Source organism: Amblyraja radiata, chromosome 19 (genome assembly GCF_010909765.2).
Source record: "Amblyraja radiata isolate CabotCenter1 chromosome 19, sAmbRad1.1.pri, whole genome shotgun sequence".
Classification (NCBI taxonomy): Eukaryota; Metazoa; Chordata; class Chondrichthyes; order Rajiformes; family Rajidae; genus Amblyraja; species Amblyraja radiata.
In genome coordinates, this window is record NC_045974.1 from 22,280,390 (window position 1) to 22,301,974 (window position 21,585).

General features: G+C 41.6%; 1 protein-coding gene across 2 annotated transcripts in view; it reads right to left on the reverse strand.

Annotated features, from left to right (window-relative positions):
- Nucleotides 1–21,585, reverse strand: part of zdhhc17 (zinc finger DHHC-type palmitoyltransferase 17) — an 81,469-nt gene that overhangs the window by 48,842 nt on the left and 11,042 nt on the right. For both annotated transcript variants that reach the window (XM_033037976.1, XM_033037975.1), the window contains exon 2: nt 1,842–1,945. In XM_033037976.1, the coding sequence (XP_032893867.1) occupies nt 1,842–1,945 (104 nt within the window). The remainder of the gene's footprint in view (nt 1–1,841; nt 1,946–21,585) is intronic.

A 21,585-nucleotide genomic window follows, 5' to 3' on the forward strand; every position in this document is an offset into this window, starting at 1 on the left:
GCACTGCCTCAAAAAGGCCGCCAACTTCATTAAAACCCTAGCCATGCTCTCATTGCACTCCTGTCATCTAGAAGAGGTGGAGGAGTCTGTAAACTATGACCTCAGGTTCAGGAACAGCCTCTTCCCATCAACCATCAGGCTCTCAAACACTATAATCACCATCTAAACCTTCTTGATTGGCGGTCACAGTGGCGCAGCGGTAGAGTTGCAGCCTTGCAGCGCCGGAGACCCGGGTTTGATCCCGACTACGGGTGCTGTCTGTACGGAGTTCGTACATTCTCCCCGTGACCACGTGGGTTTTTCTCCGAGATCTTCGGTTTCCTCCCACACTCCAAAGACGTACAGGTATATAGGTTAATTGGCTTGGTGTAAATGTAAAACTGGCCCTAGTGCGTGTTGGATAGTGTTAATATCGCTGGTCGTGGTGGACTTGCTGGTCGTGGCGGACTCGGTGGGCTGAAGGGCCTGTTTCTGCGGTGTATCTCTAAACTGAACTACAATTGCACTAGGGGCTTTGGGCTTTTGTTTTGAACTAATATAGTTTTGTTTAATTTATTGAACTTTTTGATTACTGTGTTACCTATGAGTACTGTATTTGCAGACCTGTTATGCTGCTGTAAGAATTTCATTGTGTCCGTTTTCGATACGTACGACAATTAAATATCCTTGACTCTTGAAACTGTTAAACCATTCATTTAACAAACAAAACTCCAAATTCCAGCATCTACAGTCTCTTGTGTATCCAGTCAATCATTTTTTTTGGCCTGACATGCAATGTTTCCTGGTGCTCATTGGTTCTCTTTTGAAATTCTCACTCTCACAATTAATTCCTGAATGACCTCACCCCTCATTACTGTGGAAACACTGTCCAAGTTTACATCTCCCAGTGCTCTCCATCACTGATTCAAGCTTAGACACAAAATGCTGGATTAACTCAGGGTTAGGCAGCATCTCCGGAGAAAATGAATAGATGACGTAGGTGGTCTGAAGAAGGGTCCCGACCAGAAACATCACCTAGCTATTTTCTGCAATTGAACCTATCCATGTTCTCCATAGATGCTGAACTACTCCAGCATTTTTTGTCTATCTTTGGTATAAACCAGCATCGGCAGTTCATTTTTATCACTGATTCGACCTTCCTGTGACCCATACCTCTAGCTCCATCTTAGCAGTTGAGCTCAGCTCCAATTCACTTTACATTCCCCCACTCTTTTAAGACCCTCCTCAAACCAGGATTTTGGCCACCTCTCTCAATAGTTTATTTGAGAAATAGAGCATGGATACAGGATCTTCGGCCTTTTTCCACACCAACCTGTGATCACCCGTTCACACTAGTTCTGTGTTATTCCGCTTTCGCATCCACTTCCTTCACGCAGTGGGGGCAATTTACAGAGGGCAAAGAACCTACAAACCCGTACGTCTTGTGGGGATATGGGAGGAAACCCCACAGACAGGTCTCTGGTGCTGTGACGCCCTAGAAAATATGGACATCTCAGGTGCCAGCATTTCCAAAGAGCAATGGGCTAGAATTGATAAAGGGAGCACTACCTTTTTGATCATGGTCTCCCATCTGCCCGGTGAGTATGGCTCCACTGTGCCTCAAACTTTATTTTTGACTGATTAAACTTGTAAATTATCTCTATTAAAAACACTCTACAATACAAGTTAATGCACATGATGCAAGATATGATTACCTACATTTGCGGATGAAAGCTAGAAGTCAACTAGATTTAAATATTGGCTCTGCTATATCTTTCAGCTATTTCTTCTATTGAATCTTTCACAAACAAATTAAAATACAACAGATTCCAGCATCTTTCCCAAAAAGATATTGCACTTACTGTGTGGCTTTGACAATGTCCCAAGTGCTGTAGTCATCAACGTGGCTTTTCCGCGCCAACGAATCATTGTAGCTGTGACCATAGTGACTTTGAGTCTTGACATCCTATTTCACATGTTAAAAAGAAAAAGGTCACAAAATATTAACATGTGGAAAATTTAACAAACGTCTGTTAAAGGTTGACAGATTGCCCATCAGGTGGACTGCTTTGTTCTGAATCTGGTATTCAGTTTTATTGATACTCGGAGCTACATTATTCCCAGCAATATACTGTCATTTTGCTCACTTATTCCCCTGAATGGTAGACAGGCTATGGGGTGCTGGGAAGTGAGTCACTCACTGCAAAGTACCCTGTATCTGATCTTAGTGTCGTAGTCAGAATCATGCAGCGTCCGGTAAACATGTCCCACCTGCCTACGTTTGGCGCATACCCCCCTAATTCTGTCCTATCCATGTTACTTAAACATTGCGATAGTACCTGCCTCAACTATTCCTCTGGCAGCTAACAATCTAAACTGGCCCAGTTAATGAATGGTGACCACCAAAATAATGATGGCAAGGATCTTATTGATGGCAATATCATTGACTGTCAGGCATACGTGATGAGGTGGTTAGTCTCCCTCTTGTTGGAAAAGGTCATTGCCTAGCTGATGTGTCACTTTTCAGACCATGCCCGAATCGTAGAGCATACAATCATGGTCTGCTTCACTTGCTAATACGTTGTAGATGGAACAATGTGTTGTGCAATCACCAGAAAACAACCGAGCCATATAACAGAAAGAACATTCATTCATAAGTTAGAGGAGCAGAATTAGGCCATTTGGTCCATGCCATTTGGTCCATGGCTGATCTATCTTCCCCTCTCAACCCCACTCTCCTGCCTTCTCCCCATAATCCCTGATGCCCAAACAGATATTATAGATGTTGGGCATAGCTAGATCCTCAGAACAAAGCTTCAAAACTGAGTTTATTGACCTCTAACATTGATAACCATTTACTTTATGCCACATATAACTCGAGCCGTTGGAGTGTTTCCCAATGAAACCCATAGACTTCCATGTCTTTGCACTATATCCTAGATCTAGCCGAATAAACCCGTGGAAACATAGAAACATAGAAAATAGGTGCAGGAGTAGGCCATTCTGCCCTTCGTGCCTGCACCGCCATTCAATATGATCATGGCTGATCATCCAACTCGGTATCCTGTACCTGCCTTCTCTCCATACCCCCTGATCCCTTTAGCCACAAGGGCCACATCTAACTCCCTCTTAAATATAGCCAATGAACTGGCCTCAACTACCTTCTGCGGGAGAGAATTCCACAGATTCACCACTCTCTGTGTGAAAAAAGTTTTCCTCATCTCGGTCCTAAAAGATTTCGGCTTTATCCTTAAACTGTGACCCCTTGTTCTGGACTTCACCAACATCGGGAACAATCTTCCTGCATCTAGCCTGTCCAACCCCTTAAGAATTTTGTACGTTTCTATAAGATCCCCCCTCAATCTTCTAAATTCTAGCGAGTACAAACCGAGTCTATCCAGTCTTTCTTCATATGAAAGTCCTGACATCCCAGGAATCAGTCTGGTGAACCTTCTCTGTACTCCCTCTATGGCAAGAATGTCTTTCCTCAGATTAGGAGACCAAAACTGTACGCAAGACCCTGTACAACTGCAGTAGAACCTCCCTGCTCCTATACTCAAATCCTTTTGCTATGAATGCTAACATACCATTCGCCTTCTTCACTGCCTGCTGCACCTGCATGCCTACTTTTAATGACTGGTGTACCATGACACCCAGGTCTCGTTGCATCTCCCCCTTACCTAATCGGCCACCATTCAGATAATAATCTACTTTCCTGTTTTTGCCACCAAAGTGGATAACCTCACATTTATATGTATATGTATACCAGAGTTTTTATTATTAAAATTTCAATCAAATCAAGTTTAATACCCTAAATTCCAAGAAAAACAAACCAAGATTATGAAATTTATTACAATTTATTTCTTAGAATTCAAATTTTTTTAGTCCAATAAATCTGTATTACACGCCCTCAATGATTAGTGTGTCGTTCCAAATTTATGGGGCCCAGAACTGCTCAAGGAGTAATGTAATCAGGGCTTTGTACAACATCTGCCTTCAGATGCTCCGGGTAACGTTTTTTGCCTACAGGTTCTCAAGTCTCTGAACATCTCTTGCTTCTCCTCCCCCCTACCCCGCACTACAATCAGTCTGACAGAAGATCCAGACCCAAAACGTCACCTATCCATGTTCTCCAGATACTGCGGTGTGTTACTCCAGCACTTTGTTGTTGTTTTTTGTAAACCAACATCTGCAGTTCTTTGTTTCAATCAATTGCTTCTTGCTTTTCACCTTAAGTGAAATAATCTATTTTACTTTAGATCCAAAGTTAAATATAAAAATTGTTTACATTGAAATCCATTTACAACAGTTCTGTGTATGAGTTTATTCCATTATTAATTGTGTAAATGAATCAGTCCATGGTCACTATTAACAATGCTGCTTTGTGTTAATGACAAACTTATACCTTTGGCTGCGCTTTTTAATCATCCCTGACCATCCATTATTTACCATTCATTCATATATGCACTGAGGAATTTGGTACCTACACAAATCTTTACCTACGCAATTAGCTTGCCTTTCATTAGTTTCTCGGTCACATACTTTCATTGCCTTTGAAGACTATGAAAGTTTATCAAATTAATTGGCTGAAAAATGATCTATGTTCTGAGGACATTTATAGCCAGGTGCACTGATACCACAAGTAATACAAGAACAATTAAGATTCAGTGTTTTGATGACCTTGCTTCAGTCCAATAATCCTGCCAGAAAAAAAAAAAATCAAACACTGGCTTAGCCTGTAGATTACAACCTTCCAGTGTGCTAATTGTGACAATAAAATCAAAAATTAGGTATTAATTGTCATGGTTGTGACCACTGAGTTGACACAGTGACTAGCTGTAAATTATTTTAAGCTGGTGAAGCTTACAACACAAGAGTTCAATGATTATTTAGATTTTTACTCAGCTTCTGAATAATGCAAAATTAATCTCCAATCGTGCTGCTTAGTATAGTCCCGCAGATTTGAATTTTCTATTTCACGATTTCTGGTTCTCTCAGTCTGGTTCAATGGTTCTTTTTATTTTCACGTGTACCATAGCGAGAGCTAGTTACATTTTTTTGCATATGGATCTGTGCAATTATTGCCATACATAAAGACAAACCCCGATTAAGTAGCCCACGCATGAAACAGCCCACTGTGTCCATATGTAATAGTCGGCAGATTTTGATGCAATTTTTCCATAGTCCAAGCTACAGCTCGCCATAAAGGCCTCATCTCATTTGGTTCTGTGCAAAGCTTTGGTCACCTAACAATGGGAGGGATGCCATAGCACAAGAAATGGTGCAGAGGAGATGTGAGGGGATACTGCTGAGGGTGAAGAAATATTAATTATCAAGAAAGCAAGACTGGCTTGGCTAGGGATATGTTCTTTAGAGCAATGGATGCCAAGGGAAGATATATTGAGATGTATAAAAATTACGACAGGCTGAGCAGAAATGCTCACTCCAGAAAGGACAAGAACAAGAGGGGATGTGTCATTTGGTCGAGATGTGTTATGGGCCTGTACCACTTAGGCAACTTTTTAGGCCACTGCAGGAGACTATGCTGTCGCCACATGGTCGCCACATGTTCGCGGGTTGTTGCCGGGGAGTCTCCTTCATGGTCGTGAGGAGTTCCCACATTCTGGGAACTAGTCGCGGCCTCATTATGGTCGCCGTGAATTTTCCAACATGTTGAAAAATTAGCGGCGACTAGAATGAAGCCGCCATGGAGAGTTGCGAGAATTCCCCGAGCCGTAGTTGGGTCGCCAGGAGGTCCTAATGGGTTGCCAGGACGTCGAAGGTTCTTGGAGGTTCTCGTAGGTTGTAGCCGGTGCTGACCGGTGAATTTCATTGGCTCATTGGGGAAAAAAAGGGGGAAAGCAGTAGTTTTCAGACCCAAGGATAACCGACTGGTAATGTTAAATGTCCGCCGAGCTTCACAGCTGTGTATCTCTGGCTTCTTAAAAGTTATCTCCACTCCTTTTCCCCCCTCTTTTAAAGGACCTACCGTACACTGTGCTTTTGCCGTCTTTTTACAGCGCCAACCTTCCTGTTCATCATGGTGTGTGTCTCTTTCACCTTGGCTTTGCACTGTGTGAATTTTTTAGACAGCGCTCCCCCCGCTTGCCCTATCCCCCGCCTGCATAACGGGCTGAGAAGGGGGGGGAGGAAGGGAGGGAGTGTGTGTGCGTGTGTGCGTGTGCGCGTGTGTGTGTGCACGTCTGTTCCACTCTGACCGTTGCTGTTCCAGTTGACGCTTTGTCTGGCAACTTGACAATCGCCAGCAGTCGCCTGAAAAAACCCCAAAGTGGGACAGGCCCATTAAGGAAATAATACCTCACTCAAAAAGTAGAGGTGGTGTTGAACTTACTGCCTGGAAGTGTGTGGAGGCAGAAGCACTCACCACAGTTAAGTACCACCCAGATGACAGCCACGGCCTTGGTATAATTTGCCACGGCTCAGGGCTAAGAGTTGCCAAGTGGAATTAGCCTCATGTCCATTTTCATCAGGCATGCATATAATGGGCCGGATGGCCTCTTCTGCAATATTAATTTCAGAGGTTTGATGCTTGGGTACACTCAGTCCATGAAAAAAGTTAACACAATACACCAAAAATGAGAAGCCCACTGTAACTTCATTGATCATGGGACACAGAACAGCTTTTGGCCAAATGAGTCCATGCCGGTCATTATGCATCTATTTTTACTCATCCTATATCATGCACATGGTCCCACCATTAACATCAACTCCACCCCCTCCCACCTACAAATTCTATCTCTCATCTACAAAGCAAGGACAATTTACAATTTATCAACCCATAAGGCCATGAGACATACGAGCAGATTTCAGCCATTCAGCCCATTAAGTCTGCTCAAATAAACATGGCTGATCTATTTTTCCCTCCCCACCCCATTCTCCTGCCGTCTCCCTGTAACTTTCGACACCCTTACTAATCAAGAACCTATCAATCTCTGCCTTAAAAATACCCAGTGACTTTGTCTCCAGAGCCATCTGTGGCACTGAATTCCACAGATTCACAACCCTCAGGCTAAAGAAATTCCTCATCTCCATTCCAAAACCCATATGTCTTTAGAACAGAGGAAGAAATCTGAGCTACCACAGGAAACGTATGTATTGATAAGAGAACATATAAACTCCGCACAGACTGCGCCTGATGTCGGTATTGAACCCGGGATGTTGGAGCTGTGTGGTGGTAGCTCTATTAGTTGTGTCACTGTGACAGTGCCGGCCCAATAAAAGGGACTAATGTTGGGCAGAATATTCTAATGTGCAACAGAGCATAAGTTATGATTTCTAAATCCTAAACCAGATGCTCCTTGTCTGTAGTTTTACTAATCTATTTACCTGCTTATGTGCAGGAGCAATGCACAAAAAGATAACTAAAAATACAACACAAAGCCATACGCATCATGCTGGCTTCAAGTACAATGACTCACTGCAGTAATTACTAGTCAACTGCAGCGAGTTATTTCTCCTTTTTAAATGTGGAAGTAAAGTGGCAATGGATGAAATGCTTCCAACGTGCACGGTGCTTCAAACACACTTCATTAGCTGTGAAGCACTTCGGAATGTCCTGAAGAGATGAGAACTGAAAAACCACTAATATTTAAAAGGGGATAAAAACTCAATGAAAATTCACGTCTGTTTGTCGAACAGGATGCCTGATTGTTATAACAACTGTAATTAAAGCCACGACAGCTGGATACTGGATGCAGGGAGTTAAATTTTTAATGTACCACGTGGTCTGGTTTAGAGAATCTATTCGATAGTCCAGAAATCCAATGAACACTGCAAAATAAATTATATTGGAGGGAACGCCTTCGACTCAACCTTTCACTAACAAGGATCCGAGGCTGGTATTGAGCTCCATCAAAATGATTACTCAAAGCAAATAGGTGGTGAAGGGGACCAAATAGATAGCTTTCAAATAACCAACAATGCACTGAAAGGTCCCTGGCTGTGCTGTGTCATTCCGCCATAATGGAGCATATGAGATTCAAGTTTGAGAGGCACTAACTTGCTTGTGCCATTTATAATCACACAGCAATGGAAACAAGATGAAAAGGAATGTAGAAAGGAACTGCAGATTCTGGTTTATATCGAAGGAAGGCACAAAGTGCTGGAGTAACTCAGCGGGTCAGGCAGCATCTCTGGGGGAAAAAGGATGGCTGATGTTTCGGGTCAGGACTCTTCTTCAGACTGAAAGTAGAGGGGGGGGGGGGGGGGGGGGAACTGGAGGTTGATAAAATGCTGGAACAAAGCAGGGCTGGCAACAGATGGCCAAGGAAAGGTGGAACCCAATAAGGGGCTCATTGTTAGCTGGGTAAGAGGTGATAATGAAGGGATACAAGGATGCAAAAACTAGTGGGACAACTAGGGTGGGGGAAGGGTGGGGGGAGAGTGGGATTGCAAGGGCTACTTGAAATTGACTTTCATACTGCTGGGTTGTAAGCTGCCCAAGCGAAATATGAAGTGCTGTTGCTCCATAAGGAATGTACATTAATTATCAGCAGACCGCTTCAGATACTGTCATTTTCCAATGTTCCCTGGCACTGTGTTAGCCTGTGTTTTATTCTGGCTGAAACCCTCAAATAGGAAAAAGGCAATTCTCTAAAATGGAGAAAATAAAAATGGAAACCGATTTAGTTTTTCTCTTTAAGTTCCTAAAACCATTCCCTGAAATTGAGAATACATGTGTCTTATAAATATTGTAGAATCTCACAAATTAAAAGCTCACAAGGCCATCTGGGATGGCTGTACAGAGCAAAATACATTGAATTTCAGTTATGTTAAGTGTTCAATTATAAGCTGCCAGAGGATGAAATTTAACTTACTGGTGATGGAAGGGTTGGGAATAATAAGGTGCAGCTGAATAATTATCAAAGGAAAACAAGGTGACAGATCCTCTCTGCAGCATGAGTGCGTGCCATTTTCAGCAGCTCTCAGCAGTCCACGGGTGGAAAATCTACACGCCATTGCATTCTTATTTGCATTTATATTCATTCCTTACTGTGTTGTCGTCTTTGATTTAGACCCGTCTGAATGTTTGAAAAGACTCCTTATGCATCACAGATTTCATTATCGAGACCCATTAGTAACTTGCGATGCACGACACTCAATAGCAACGGCAACTAAAGGATTGCCCACGGGGCCTCTGATTCCAAGCCACATAATGAACCTGTATACACACGTTTTCCATTTCTGTCTGTACAACAAGAAGTCGTAGGATGGAAATCTATTATCACCTTGAAGCCAGATTTTCATGATTAGTTTAGAGATACTGCATGGAGACAAGCACTTTGACCTTCCATGCTGACCATTGATTTGTCTACACATGTTTACGCACTAGTTCTACACATTGGTGGCAATTTACAGAGGCCAATTAACCAACAAACCCGCACGTTTTGGGGAAATGGGTGGAAACGGGAGCACCGGTGGAAACTCGCGTGTCATAGGGAGAATGAGCAAACAAAGAGGATCTAACCCTAGTCGCTGATGATGTGAAGCAGCAGCTCAGCCCCTGTGCTACTGTGCCACCGATGCCCCATTCTGCTGCCCATTAAATCTCTGGTCTTCAGACCAAGTCATCACCATCTTGAGATTTGCACTATCAATGGCCCAGGTTGGAGATAAGAACAGGCAGTAATCCTACCACAATGCGTTGACTAATTTTACATGAAATATAGAAATATTTCTTGTGTCACTTCAATATGGGGTGCATGTGCAACATCGATTTTTTGCTGACGTGTCTTTCTGATCTTAGCTACAAGTTCTTCAATAGTGCCTAAGTTATAAAAAGAAAAACCACCGAGTAGAATATATAATTTTACACCATTGTAGATCTATTTCACTTGCTTCAATGGCACAATTATTTATTTTTAATTCAGTCTTAGGACATGGATGTAGCTGGCAAAGCTAACAGTACTTTTCACCCCCTGTTAGGCATCAGATATATTGTGGGCCAGTGTCTTGAACCTTCTTTGTGGTGAAGGCATCCTCAAGGTGCCATCAGGTAGACAGTTCCTTACCTTACTCCCAAAAGATGTGATACCATTGGGAATTCTGTTTTTTTGTGTGACAAACCAACCTTCTTTCCATTGACTCCATTTATACCTCACGCTGCCTAGGCAAGGCCAGCAGCATAATCAAGGAACAGTTGCACCCTGGCCATTCCCTCCTCTCCCCTCTCCAATCGGGCAAAAGGTATAGAAGTGTGAAAACACACACCTCCAGATTCAGGGAGTTTCTTCCGAGTCGTTATCATGCAATTGAATCATCCTGCCACAGGTAAAGAGCAGTCCTGAACTTCTATCTACCTCATTGGTGACCCTCAGACAATCGTTGATCGGACTTTACTGGCTTTACATTGCACTCAACATTATTCCCTTATCACGTGTCTAAACACTGTAAATGGCTTGATTGTAATCATGTATTGCCTTTCCACTGAATGGTTAGCACACAACAAAAGCTTTTCACTGTATCTTGATACATGTGACAATAAACTAAACTGAAACTGAACTGAAGTAGTATGCTGGCTCCTTTCACAAGCTGCCGACATGAATTCTCACTTCCGGGGGAAACAAAAAAAATCATTGACCTTCTCAGTTTTAATAACCCTCTATCTAGTCTTTTCACAAAATCCTTGTCACTTCCCAAATCCATTGTCAACTTTCCTGCAATAATATGTTTGATTTCTTCCAGTCAACTGTGGAATGGAAAATGTTATTTGAACAGCGCAAGATAGAATCAGATCATCTCTCAGCTTTCAATTTCTTGGAAAATAGAGCTGCAATCTGTTCGATAACTCCCTTAATCTTCTTCTGAAGGATGTCTTAATATCTATTTATTTCATTCAACAGTCTATATTTACAAGGAAAAAGATAAAAAGCACTGGCGGAACTTAGCAGATCAGGCAGATTCCCTGAAGATTAGAATAGGTGATGTTTGAGTGAAGAAGGATGTCGACCCAAAATGTCGCCTATTCTCCTTAATGCTGAGTTACTCCAGCACTTTTCTTTGTAAACCAGCAGTTCCTTGTTTCTGCAGTTCCTTGTTTCTTTATGTTTCAATTTTTTTAAGTGCATCCACAAATGTGATTTGCACAATGAGAGACTGAACATGTGTTTATTGCAATTCCCTCATTGGCTTGAGAAGATTTTAGTCCCTCTTACTAATTGCTCCCTCTGTGATTCAGCATCTGTTTTCTTTATGCACCTTGGAAAGTTTAGCTGCATTGAAGGCACAGTGTAGATGCCGTTTTAAATGTAATAACTCTTTGCACACACTGCAATGTTGGCACCTGAAATCTCTGGATGCAATGTGCAAAACTGCTGCAAAACAAAACGTTTGGTTTAGTTTAGTTCATTGTCGCGTGTACCGATGTACAGCGAATTCCAAGGTTCCACCTAGAATTTTTTATATGTCAAATAGAAAATAACAAATATACTCATTTTTAAACCGATCAAGGCAGATGGGTTTGCGCAAATCCAGATCCAAATTCTGATCTGATCGCCCTCACTGGGACAAGGTTGAAGGATGGCCAAGGTTAGCATCTGAATGGTCAGCAGAATTTGACATTTTAGAAGGATTGTCAGAAAGTAAAAGGAGGCAGAGTAGGCCAGATAACGAAGGATAAAATCACTGCAGCGTTGAGGAATGATTTTAACTCAGAGGCTAAAGATGCAGAACCTATTTTGAGGAAGATAAGAAATAATGATTGGTGAGAGATATGCATAGGCAGCCTAACAGAATCTATTCTGTAATACAGAGTATAAATCAAGAAATAATAGGGCTTGTAAGAAAAGCCGTACAATAATCATGAGCAAATTAAATCAGTCAGAGTTGTACATCTCATTTCATCCATGCTGCCCTTTTGGTCATCTACACTAATCTCATTTGCCTTCATTAGGACAGTACTCTTTATGCCTTGCTTGTTTGTCTGCCTAAAAGCTCCTTAAACATGGTAATTGTATCTGATTCCACCACCTGCTCTGGCAGCATGTTCCAAATATCCATCTTGTGCATGAAAAAACTTACCTTTCAGATCTGTTTTAAAACACCTTCATTTAACATTAACCCTATGCTCTCTTGTTATAATTACCCTTACCATGGGAAGTGAATTTTGACCATCCACCTTAACCATGCCACTAATAGATATTCCGTATCTATTGTCATTCCTCAGCCCCCTTCACTCCAGAGAAAGCAAGCCCAGCCAATGCAATCCCTCTTCACGACTGAATCCAGGTAACATACCGGAGAATCTCCTCTACACTAGCTCCAGTGTTTAGTTTTTAGTTTAGTTTAAAGATACAACGTGGAAACAGGCCCCCTTGGCCGACCAACTCCACGCCAACCAATGATCCCCATACACTAGTTCTATCCCAGGTTCAATTTACAGAAGCCAATTAACCCACAAACTTGCATTTCTTTGGAATGTGGGAGGACACCAGAGCACCCAGAGAAAACCCACATGGTCACAAGGAGAACATGCAAACTCCATACGGACAGCACCCATAGTCAGGATCGAATGTGGGTCACTGGCGCTGTAAGGCAGCAACTATACTGCTGTGCCACTGTGCCACCCCATTTCATAGAAACTTAGAAACATAGAAATTAGGTGCAGGAGTAGGCCATTCGGCCCTTCGAGCCTGCACCGCCATTCAATGTGATCATGACTGATCATCCAACTCAGTATCCCGTACCTGCCTTCTCTCCATACCCTCTGATCCCCTTAGCCACCAGGGCCACATCTAACTCCCTCTTAAATATAGCCAATGAACTGGCCTCGACTACCCTCTGTGGCAGGGAGTTCCAGAGATTCACCACTCTCTGTGTGAAAAAAGTTCTTCTCATCTCGGTTTTAAAGGATTTCCCCCTTATCCTTAAGCTGTGACCCCTTGTCCTGGACTTCCCCAACATCGGGAGCAATCTTCCTGCATCTAGCCTGTCCAACCCCTTAAGAATTTTGTAAGTTTCTATAAGATCCCCTCTCAATCTCCTAAATTCTAGAGAGTATAAACCAAGTCTATCCAGTCTTTCTTCATAAGACAGTCCTGACATCCCAGGAATCAGTCTGGTGAACCTTCTCTGCACTCCCTCTATGGCAATAATGTCCTTCCTCAGATTTGGAGACCAAAACTGTACGCAATACTCCAGGTGTGGTCTCACCAAGACCCTGTACAACTGCAGTAGAACCTCCCTGCTCCTATACTCAAATCCTTTTGCTATGAAAGCTAACATACCATTCGCTTTCTTCACTGCCTGCTGCACCTGCATGCCCACTTTCAATGACTGGTGTACCATGACACCCAGGTCTTGCTGCATCTCCCCTTTTCAATCCTAATCCCAGTGCAATCACAGCAATCCTACAATGTGGCAACCAGAACTGTACATAATACTCCCAGTGTGGCCTGACCAGTGTTTTGACTCAAGTCGGCAAGACTAACCTTGAGAACGAGGTCTTAGTAGTATATTCAAGTTGGTTTCTTAGAGCAATATGTTGAGAAACCAACCAGGGAATAAGCTATTCTAGATGTAGTGTTGTGTAATGGGGCAGGATTAGTTAATGATGTCATAGTAAAGGAACCCCCTAGGAAATGGTGATCCCAGTATAGTAGAATTTCACATTTGGTTTGTGAGAAAGCTGGATCTTTAACCTGCACCTGATATTTAATTAAAGACATTTACAACAGTATGATGATGATGATGATGTTGGATAAAGTGGACTGAGAAAATAGACTAAGGGTAAGATGGTAGATCAAGGCATGCCAGATTTTAATGAAGATATTTCATATTTCTCAGCAGAAATATATTCTGACGAGGAAGAAATAATGCAAGAAAACGATACATTATCTTTTAGTTTGTCGAAACAAGGAACTGCAGATGCAGGTTTATACAAGAGTGCTGGAGTAATTCAGCAGGTCAGGCGGCATCTCTGGTGAACATGGGTAGGTGATGTTTCTGGTCAGGACCCATCTTTACCTGATAAAGAACTTTAAGGATGGTATGAAAGTGATTGAAAAACATCTAATTTTGCAAGTTTGGTAGTAGGTTAAAGATTTAGGATCTTTTTAGAAAACAAAGATAAATAAAAGGGAAAATACTGAGAAGAGGAGGAAACAAGTTAATATAAAAAAAATGAAAAATTGAAGAGGAATTCTTAGCTCCTATTCAGTGGGGAATCTTTGGATAGGTGACGTTTCGGGTTGGAACCCTTCCTCAGACTTCTTCTGAAGAAGGCTCAGGACAAAAAACATCTCACCATGTCAATTAATGGGAACAAGGATAAAATAATTTGCAGTCTAAGTAATGAGCTCTTCATTTGATGGAGTCATGTTTAATACACAAATATCCAACCCAATTTTAACTTGTGAAATCCAACAGGAAGAGAATAAAAGATGCAGAAATGTCATAAGTTTCTCAACTAGTTTATGGAATTTTGCTAAAAATAAACCAATAACTTTCCAGCTACAGATACAAAAAAACTGGAGCAACTCAGCGGGTCAGGCAGCATCTTTGCAGAAAGTAAATAGGTAACATTTCGGGCTGGGACCCTCCTTCAGTCTCGACCCGAAACATCGCCTATCCATTTTTTCCAGAGATGCTGCCTGACCCGCTTAATTACTCGAGCATTTTTGCCTATCTTTTCTATCTATATTTGGTATTAACCCACCATCTGCAGTTCCTTATTATTACAACTTCCCCGTTACGTTGATTGAAACAAGAGGCAACATATCACAAGCTAGAAGATGTCCATTTAATATCTATTAATCATCAGCTTCAAGTTTTTTTTAAACTTTATGCATGTCATTAATTATTGCTGAAAAGCAAATAAGAAATACCAAGCCAATGTAAATACAGAGTACAAAAATGCCTGTAGTTTTTTGATATGTTCTATTTATTTTTCTGATAATTGTTGCAAACTTGCCCTGCTACAACTTAGTTTAGTTTATTATTGTCACGTGTACTGAGGGTACAGTGAAAAACTTTTTTGTTGCGTCCTTTCAAGTCAGTGAAAAGACTACACGAATACAATCAAGCCGTCCACATTGCACAGATAGCACAGTTAGAGTGCGATGCTGCTGTTGAAATAAAGATTTAAAAGAGTGGAGCAATTGTAATGACTGATAGTAGATCCACTTCTGGGACCAGCACGCAAAGAGTCACTTGGTTTCATCGCCATCTTGTCTTGTCCTTTGAATTCATCCCTGGCAAGGTCAGCATCAGCTTGTGTCATGTTTCATGTTCTATTGGTGCCTCACGTGAAGACCATAATTGGCCCTGACACCCAATACGAAACGCATGGCTGATGAATGAGAAATGCAATCGTTCTTAAGTCCCAACATCATGCCACAAGTAATCTGTTGTTTAAGGAACTGCTAAATAATTCAAGAATAATCAAGTTTCCCCATCAGAGTTAAAATTTTATTGACAGTATATTTTCAAAATCTGTGCAAACTTTTAACTGCTCCGCTGAGCATATGTCTCAAAGTAACTTGGAATGTGTCGCATTCAGCTGAACACTCGAGGGTGTAATCTAAAATCTCATATGGCCCTCAAACTAAAATCTCATATGACCCTTTGAAACGGCATAAAAGATCAAAGCAACTTTCTGAAGGAGAAAGGGCGCTCCTATGCTCCCATCCATGTATCAGTAAAACAATACTGTATTTTGTGGCAACTCACAGGCGCTTCTTCTCTTCCTTCTTAGTTAGCCCCTTGAGAACAAGGACAACTTGCTTCTCCTCTCAGTCTGTGTAATTGAAGATGAATCACATTTCAATAGTGATTTACCCAAAGCCATGTAAATCTCTATATAAGTGTGTCCTGTCTTGAAGCAAAAATATTGACGCACTCCAGATTTTTAAGACAAGAAAATATATATGTGTGTGTGCGTGTGTGTGTACATATAAATATATATATAGGTACACACATACACACACACACACACACACGCACACAAAAGGCATATAATATTCTGCCACAAAAAGGGTTGAGATCAGATTGAAGACTACAGAATAAAAAGGGTATAAATGCATGGAATGAAAACGGACCTAGAAATTGAATAAAGACATCAGTACTTTGAAAGTTTCTTTTTCTGACTTGAGAGAAATGCAAAATAGAGCTTCTATGGCATGTAAGAATGCCAAGTACTGGATCAATTGGCCACAATTAGGTCATTATGTCCAACCCAGTGAAAATGGCAAGCACTAGCGGAAGGAAGTTAAATGAACTTTGATAAAACATTGGGTTGGTCACAACTGGAGCAGTGTCTAGTTTTGTTTGCTAAAGGAAAGATACAAAGACTTTGGAGAGGGTGCAGGAAAGTTTTTATTAACATAATTCCAAGGATGAGGGATTTCAGTTATGTCAGACTGGGTGTGCTGGGGTCATCCACCCAAGAATAGAAAAGTTTATGGGATGACATCAAAGGTATTTGAGGTTAGTTTATTGTCATGTTTAACGAGGCACAGCGAAAAGCTTTTGTTGCGTGCTAACCAGTCAGCAGAAAGACAGTACAAGATTGCAATCAAGCCACCCACAGTGCACAAATCAAAGGGAAAACATGAAAGACGTTTAGTTCAAGAAAAACTCCAGTAATGTCCAATCAAAGATTGTTCAAGGGTCTCCAATGAGGCAGATAGTAGGTCAGGACTGCTCTCTAGTTGTTGATGGGATGGTTCAGTTGCCTTATAATAGCAACTGCTATCTCCACGATTTAAAATTATGGAGAGTATGTTGCGAGTAGATTGGAAGAAGTTGCCATCGGAAGGGTGAAGTACCAAGAAAAAAAAAGGCAATTGGTAGAAAAACCAAAAGTAACACATGGAACCACTTTTATTCTTGCGTAGCAGTGGTTACAGTCAGAATGCACTGCCAGTGACAATGAAGGCAGATTCAACTGTAACATTCAAGAGGGAGCTGTGCAAGGGCGTATTAAAAATTAAAACACACACAGGTGCATGCACCTAATTTGACATTCCTAATCTGTCAAATTGTATTCCAGGCCCTTAGCAGAGAGGTTTCTAACAAGGTCGTCGAGAGAGCAGTTGAGACCCCACGAGCAGTCAGTCGGCGAATTCCCTTCCCAGTAGGAATTTAACATTTCTGCTTCATAAAACCATAAGAGAACGGCTCAACATCAACTGCCATGATTTGTCGGAGACCTTCAATAATTAGTGCAGGCTCAGCGATCATTTCGCTAAACACCTCCACTCAGTCTGCCTAAACCTACCTGATCTCCCAGTTGCTAAACACTTTAACTCCCCCTCCCATTCCCACACTGACCTTTCTGTCCTGGGCCTCCTCCACTGTCAGAGTGAGGCCCAGCACAAATTGGAGGAACAGCGCCTCATATTTTGCTTGGGCAGCTGACACCCCAGCACTATGAATATTGACTTCTCTAACCTCAAGTAACCTTTGCTTTCCCTCTCTCTCTCCATCCCTCCCCCTTCCAAGTTCTCCGACCAGTCTGACTGACCCCTGATTACATTTTATTTATGTTTGCTTCTTTGTTAACTTCTCCTGGCTAACAATGATCTATTCGACATTTTCCTTGTGCTCCATCCTCTTTGATGTCTCGTTTGTTGTCACAGCTTACACTTCCTTATCTCTGTGTATCCCTCTCCTCTGACTCTCAGTCTGAAGGGTCTCGACCCAAAACGTCACCCATTCCTTCTATCCAGAGATGCTGCCTGTGCCGCTGAGTTACTTCAGTATTTTATGTAAATCTTCAATAAGCATGCCATCTATTGTCATTGTTGTTCTAGCCTTCGACAGATTCTTTGCCCTTTGGTGGTTGGGGCCTGTAAATAGCACTCCTAAATAATTCTAACTACAGCATCATCAATGCAAAATGACCAAATTAGACATCATTTGGGATTTTTAGATTATAATAATCTATTTCTGCTTTGATGAATTTGATATATTTACATCTCAAAGCTAAACTGGCATGGACGGAAATATTTTCTAAAGCATGTTGACACTGCTCACATTATAACGGATATTCAAGACTTTCCTTTAGACATGCGGCCTAAACAACAATTTTCATACATTATCACACCTTTATCTTTCACTTTCTTGCACAAGAACTGATGGCACATTTTAAATAAACATAGGAAATATGATATTCCTTCAAAAAACGCTCAAGATAGTTCCCAGGAGCCTAATCAGACAAAATTTAACACCAGCCAATCTACAGAGAAATTAAATACAAAAAGCTGGAGTAACTCAGCGGGTCAGGCAGCATCTCTGAATAAAAGGAATAGGTGACGTTTCAGGTCAAGACCCATTTTCAGACTAAGAGTCAGGGGAAAAGGAAACGAGAGATATAGACAGTGATAGAGAGATAAGGAAAAAGAATGAAAGAAATGCAAAAAAGTAACAATGATCAAGGAAAGGTGGAGCACAACATTGTTGGCTGTGGGGTAGGTGATCACATAGAAACATAGAAATTAGGTGCAGGAGTAGGCCATTCGGCCCTTCGAGCCTGCACCGCCATTCAATATGATCATGGCTGATCATCCAACTCAGTATCCCGTACCTGCCTTCTCTCCATACCCTCTGATCCTCTTAGCCACAAGGGCCACATCTAACTCCCTCTTAAATATAGCCAATGAACTGGCCTCGACTACCCTCTGTGGCAGAGAGTTCCAGAGATTCACCACTCTCTGTGTGAAAAAAGTTCTTCTCATCTCGGTTTTAAAGGATTTCCCCCTTATCCTTAAGCTGTGACCCCTTGTCCTGGACTTCCCCAACATCGGGAGCAATCTTCCTGCATCTAGCCTGTCCAACCCCTTAAGAATTTTGTAAGTTTCTATAAGATCCCCTCTCAATCTCCTAAATTCTAGAGAGTATAAACCAAGTCTATCCAGTCTTTCTTCATAAGACAGTCCTGACATCCCAGGAATCAGTCTGGTGAACCTTCTCTGCACTCCCTCTATGGCAATAATGTCCTTCCTCAGATTTGGAGACCAAAACTGTACGCAATACTCCAGGTGTGGTCTCACCAAGACCCTGTACAACTGCAGTAGAACCTCCCTGCTCCTATACTCAAATCCTTTTGCTATGAAAGCTAACATACCATTCGCTTTCTTCACTGCCTGCTGCACCTGCATGCCCACTTTCAATGACTGGTGTACCATGACACCCAGGTCTCGCTGCATCTCCCCTTTTCCTAGTCGGTCACGAATTATGTAATGAATGAAACTCAACAAGACGACAGTGAACAACAGTACGATGATGAGGGTGGGGGGGGGGGGGGGGGGGGGGAAGAGAGGGGATGCAAACGTAACTGAAGTTAGAGATATCAATATTCATACTGCTGGGTTGCAAGTTTGGGCAGACAAACCTGCGGTATGAATATTGATTTCTCTAACTTCAAGAGAACTGTGACTCTTCAAGCGTTTTTCCAAGATACCTTTTCAATGCACAAGGTCTTCTGACCTAACCACAGAAATCGAGACACCACAGCACTTTGGATTAACACATTTTCCCCCCAAATATCCTTTAATCTTTGTCCATGCCTCCAATCTCTTTGCCAACGAAAATAAGTCCATCCTTAAGTTTAGGTTTATTATTGTCACTCGCCTGAGAGCTAGTAAAAATCTTTTGTTTGTCTTCTATCAAATGAAATTAGCTAAATACCAGAGTGCAGACAGTTTCTCAGCTTCGTAGTATAACAAATTCAGAGACCTGTTAACCTTGGTTAGATCGCTCAGTGTTATGCAGTATGAAGAAAGTGTGGATGCTGGTTTAATCTGAAGATAAACACAAAATGCTTGAGTAACTCAGGCAGCATCTCTGGACTTTAACTGCCCCTCCCATTCCCACACTGACCTATCTGTTCTGGGCCTCCTCGATTGTCAGAGTAAGGCCCAGTGCAAATTGGAGGAACAACACATCATATTTCGCATGGGCAGCTAACACCCCAGCTGTATGAATATTGACCTCCAACTTCAAGTAATCCTTGCTTTCCCTCTCTCTCCATCCCTCCCCCTTTCCCAGGTCTCCGACTAATCTGACTGTCCTTGTTTATAGTTTATCTGTTTGCTTTGTTGTTACCTTTTCCAAGCTAACAATGATCTATTCTACATGTCCCTTGATCCCCATCCCGTGTCTCGTTTTCACACCTTACATTTCCTTATCTCTGCAGCTCCCTCTCCCGACTCAGTCTGAAGAAGGATCTCGACCCGAAACATCACGCATTCTTTCTATCCAGAGATGCTGCCTGTCCTGCTGAGTTACTCCAGTATTTTGTGTCTATCTTCGCTCACTGTTTTCCATCTCCTAGCTCCTAAACCAACACAGTTGACATATATTTTGTAAATAAATATTAACATCCCCTGTTCCCACTGTTTCTCCCTCACAAGATTTCACTTTACCTTACAGGATTTACAATTCCAATTGCAAGATTTCAGCAAAAACTAAAATAAATTACGTGATAAATACTACCAAAAACCTATGACAATTCACATCCTTTCTTCCCAACATTATTGGATACATTTTGACTGTCTACAACAGGGAGCTACACAGCAGCAACAACCCACAAGCAAAATGACTCATGGCTATTATTTTGTAATTACCTGCAGGGATCTGGCTGGTCTTAGTTTCAAACCTATTGCTTTTTAAATTAAGTCCACAATATTTTTCATTATTAGTGATGCACTATTTACTCTGATTTTGTCTACCACATTAATGCGATTCTACATGCTCACATGTACCCCAAGGAATAGAAATTCTGACAGCCCCTAGTTATGGACAATCATCTCAAGTATCTGACAATCATCTTTAAGCCAATTTCTCCGTAAGTCAAAACGTTCATGTACTATAGTAACTCACATCATATCGTTCTACATACACTTGCTATACTTCTTTCATTTTGTTTAATAATCACACTACCCATCATTAAACAAATGGAATACAGTGCCCTCCATAATGTTTGAGACAAAGACCCATCATTTATTTATTTGCATCTGTACCCCACAATTTGAGATTTAGTATAGAAAATAAATCACATGTGGTTAAAGTGCACATTGTCAGATTTTATTAAAGGGTATTTTTATACATTTTGGTTTCACCATGTAGAAATTACAGCAGTGTTTATACATAGTCCCCCATTTCAGGGCACCATAATGTTTGGGACACATGGCTTCACAGGCGTTTGTAATTGCTCAGGTGTGTTTAAATGCCTCATTAATGCAGGTATAGGAGAGCTCTCAGCACTTAGTCTTTCCTCCAGTCTTTCCATTACCTTTGGAAACTTTTATTGCTGTTTATCAACATGAGGACCAAAGTTGTGCCAATGAAAGTCAAAGAAGCCATTATGAGACAGAACCAAAAAGAAAACTGTTAGAGACATCAGCCAAACCTTAGGCTTACCAAAATCAACTGTTTGGAACATCATTAAGAAGAAAGAGAGCACTGGTGAACTTACTAATCGTAAAGGGACTGGGATGCCAAGGAAGACCTCCACAGCTGATGACAGAAGAATTCTCTCTATAGTAAAGAAAAATCCCCAAACACCTGTCCAACCGATCAGAAACACAATAAGTTGGCCAGGTTACAGTTTGCCAAGAAGTACTTAAAAAAGCAACCATAGTTCTG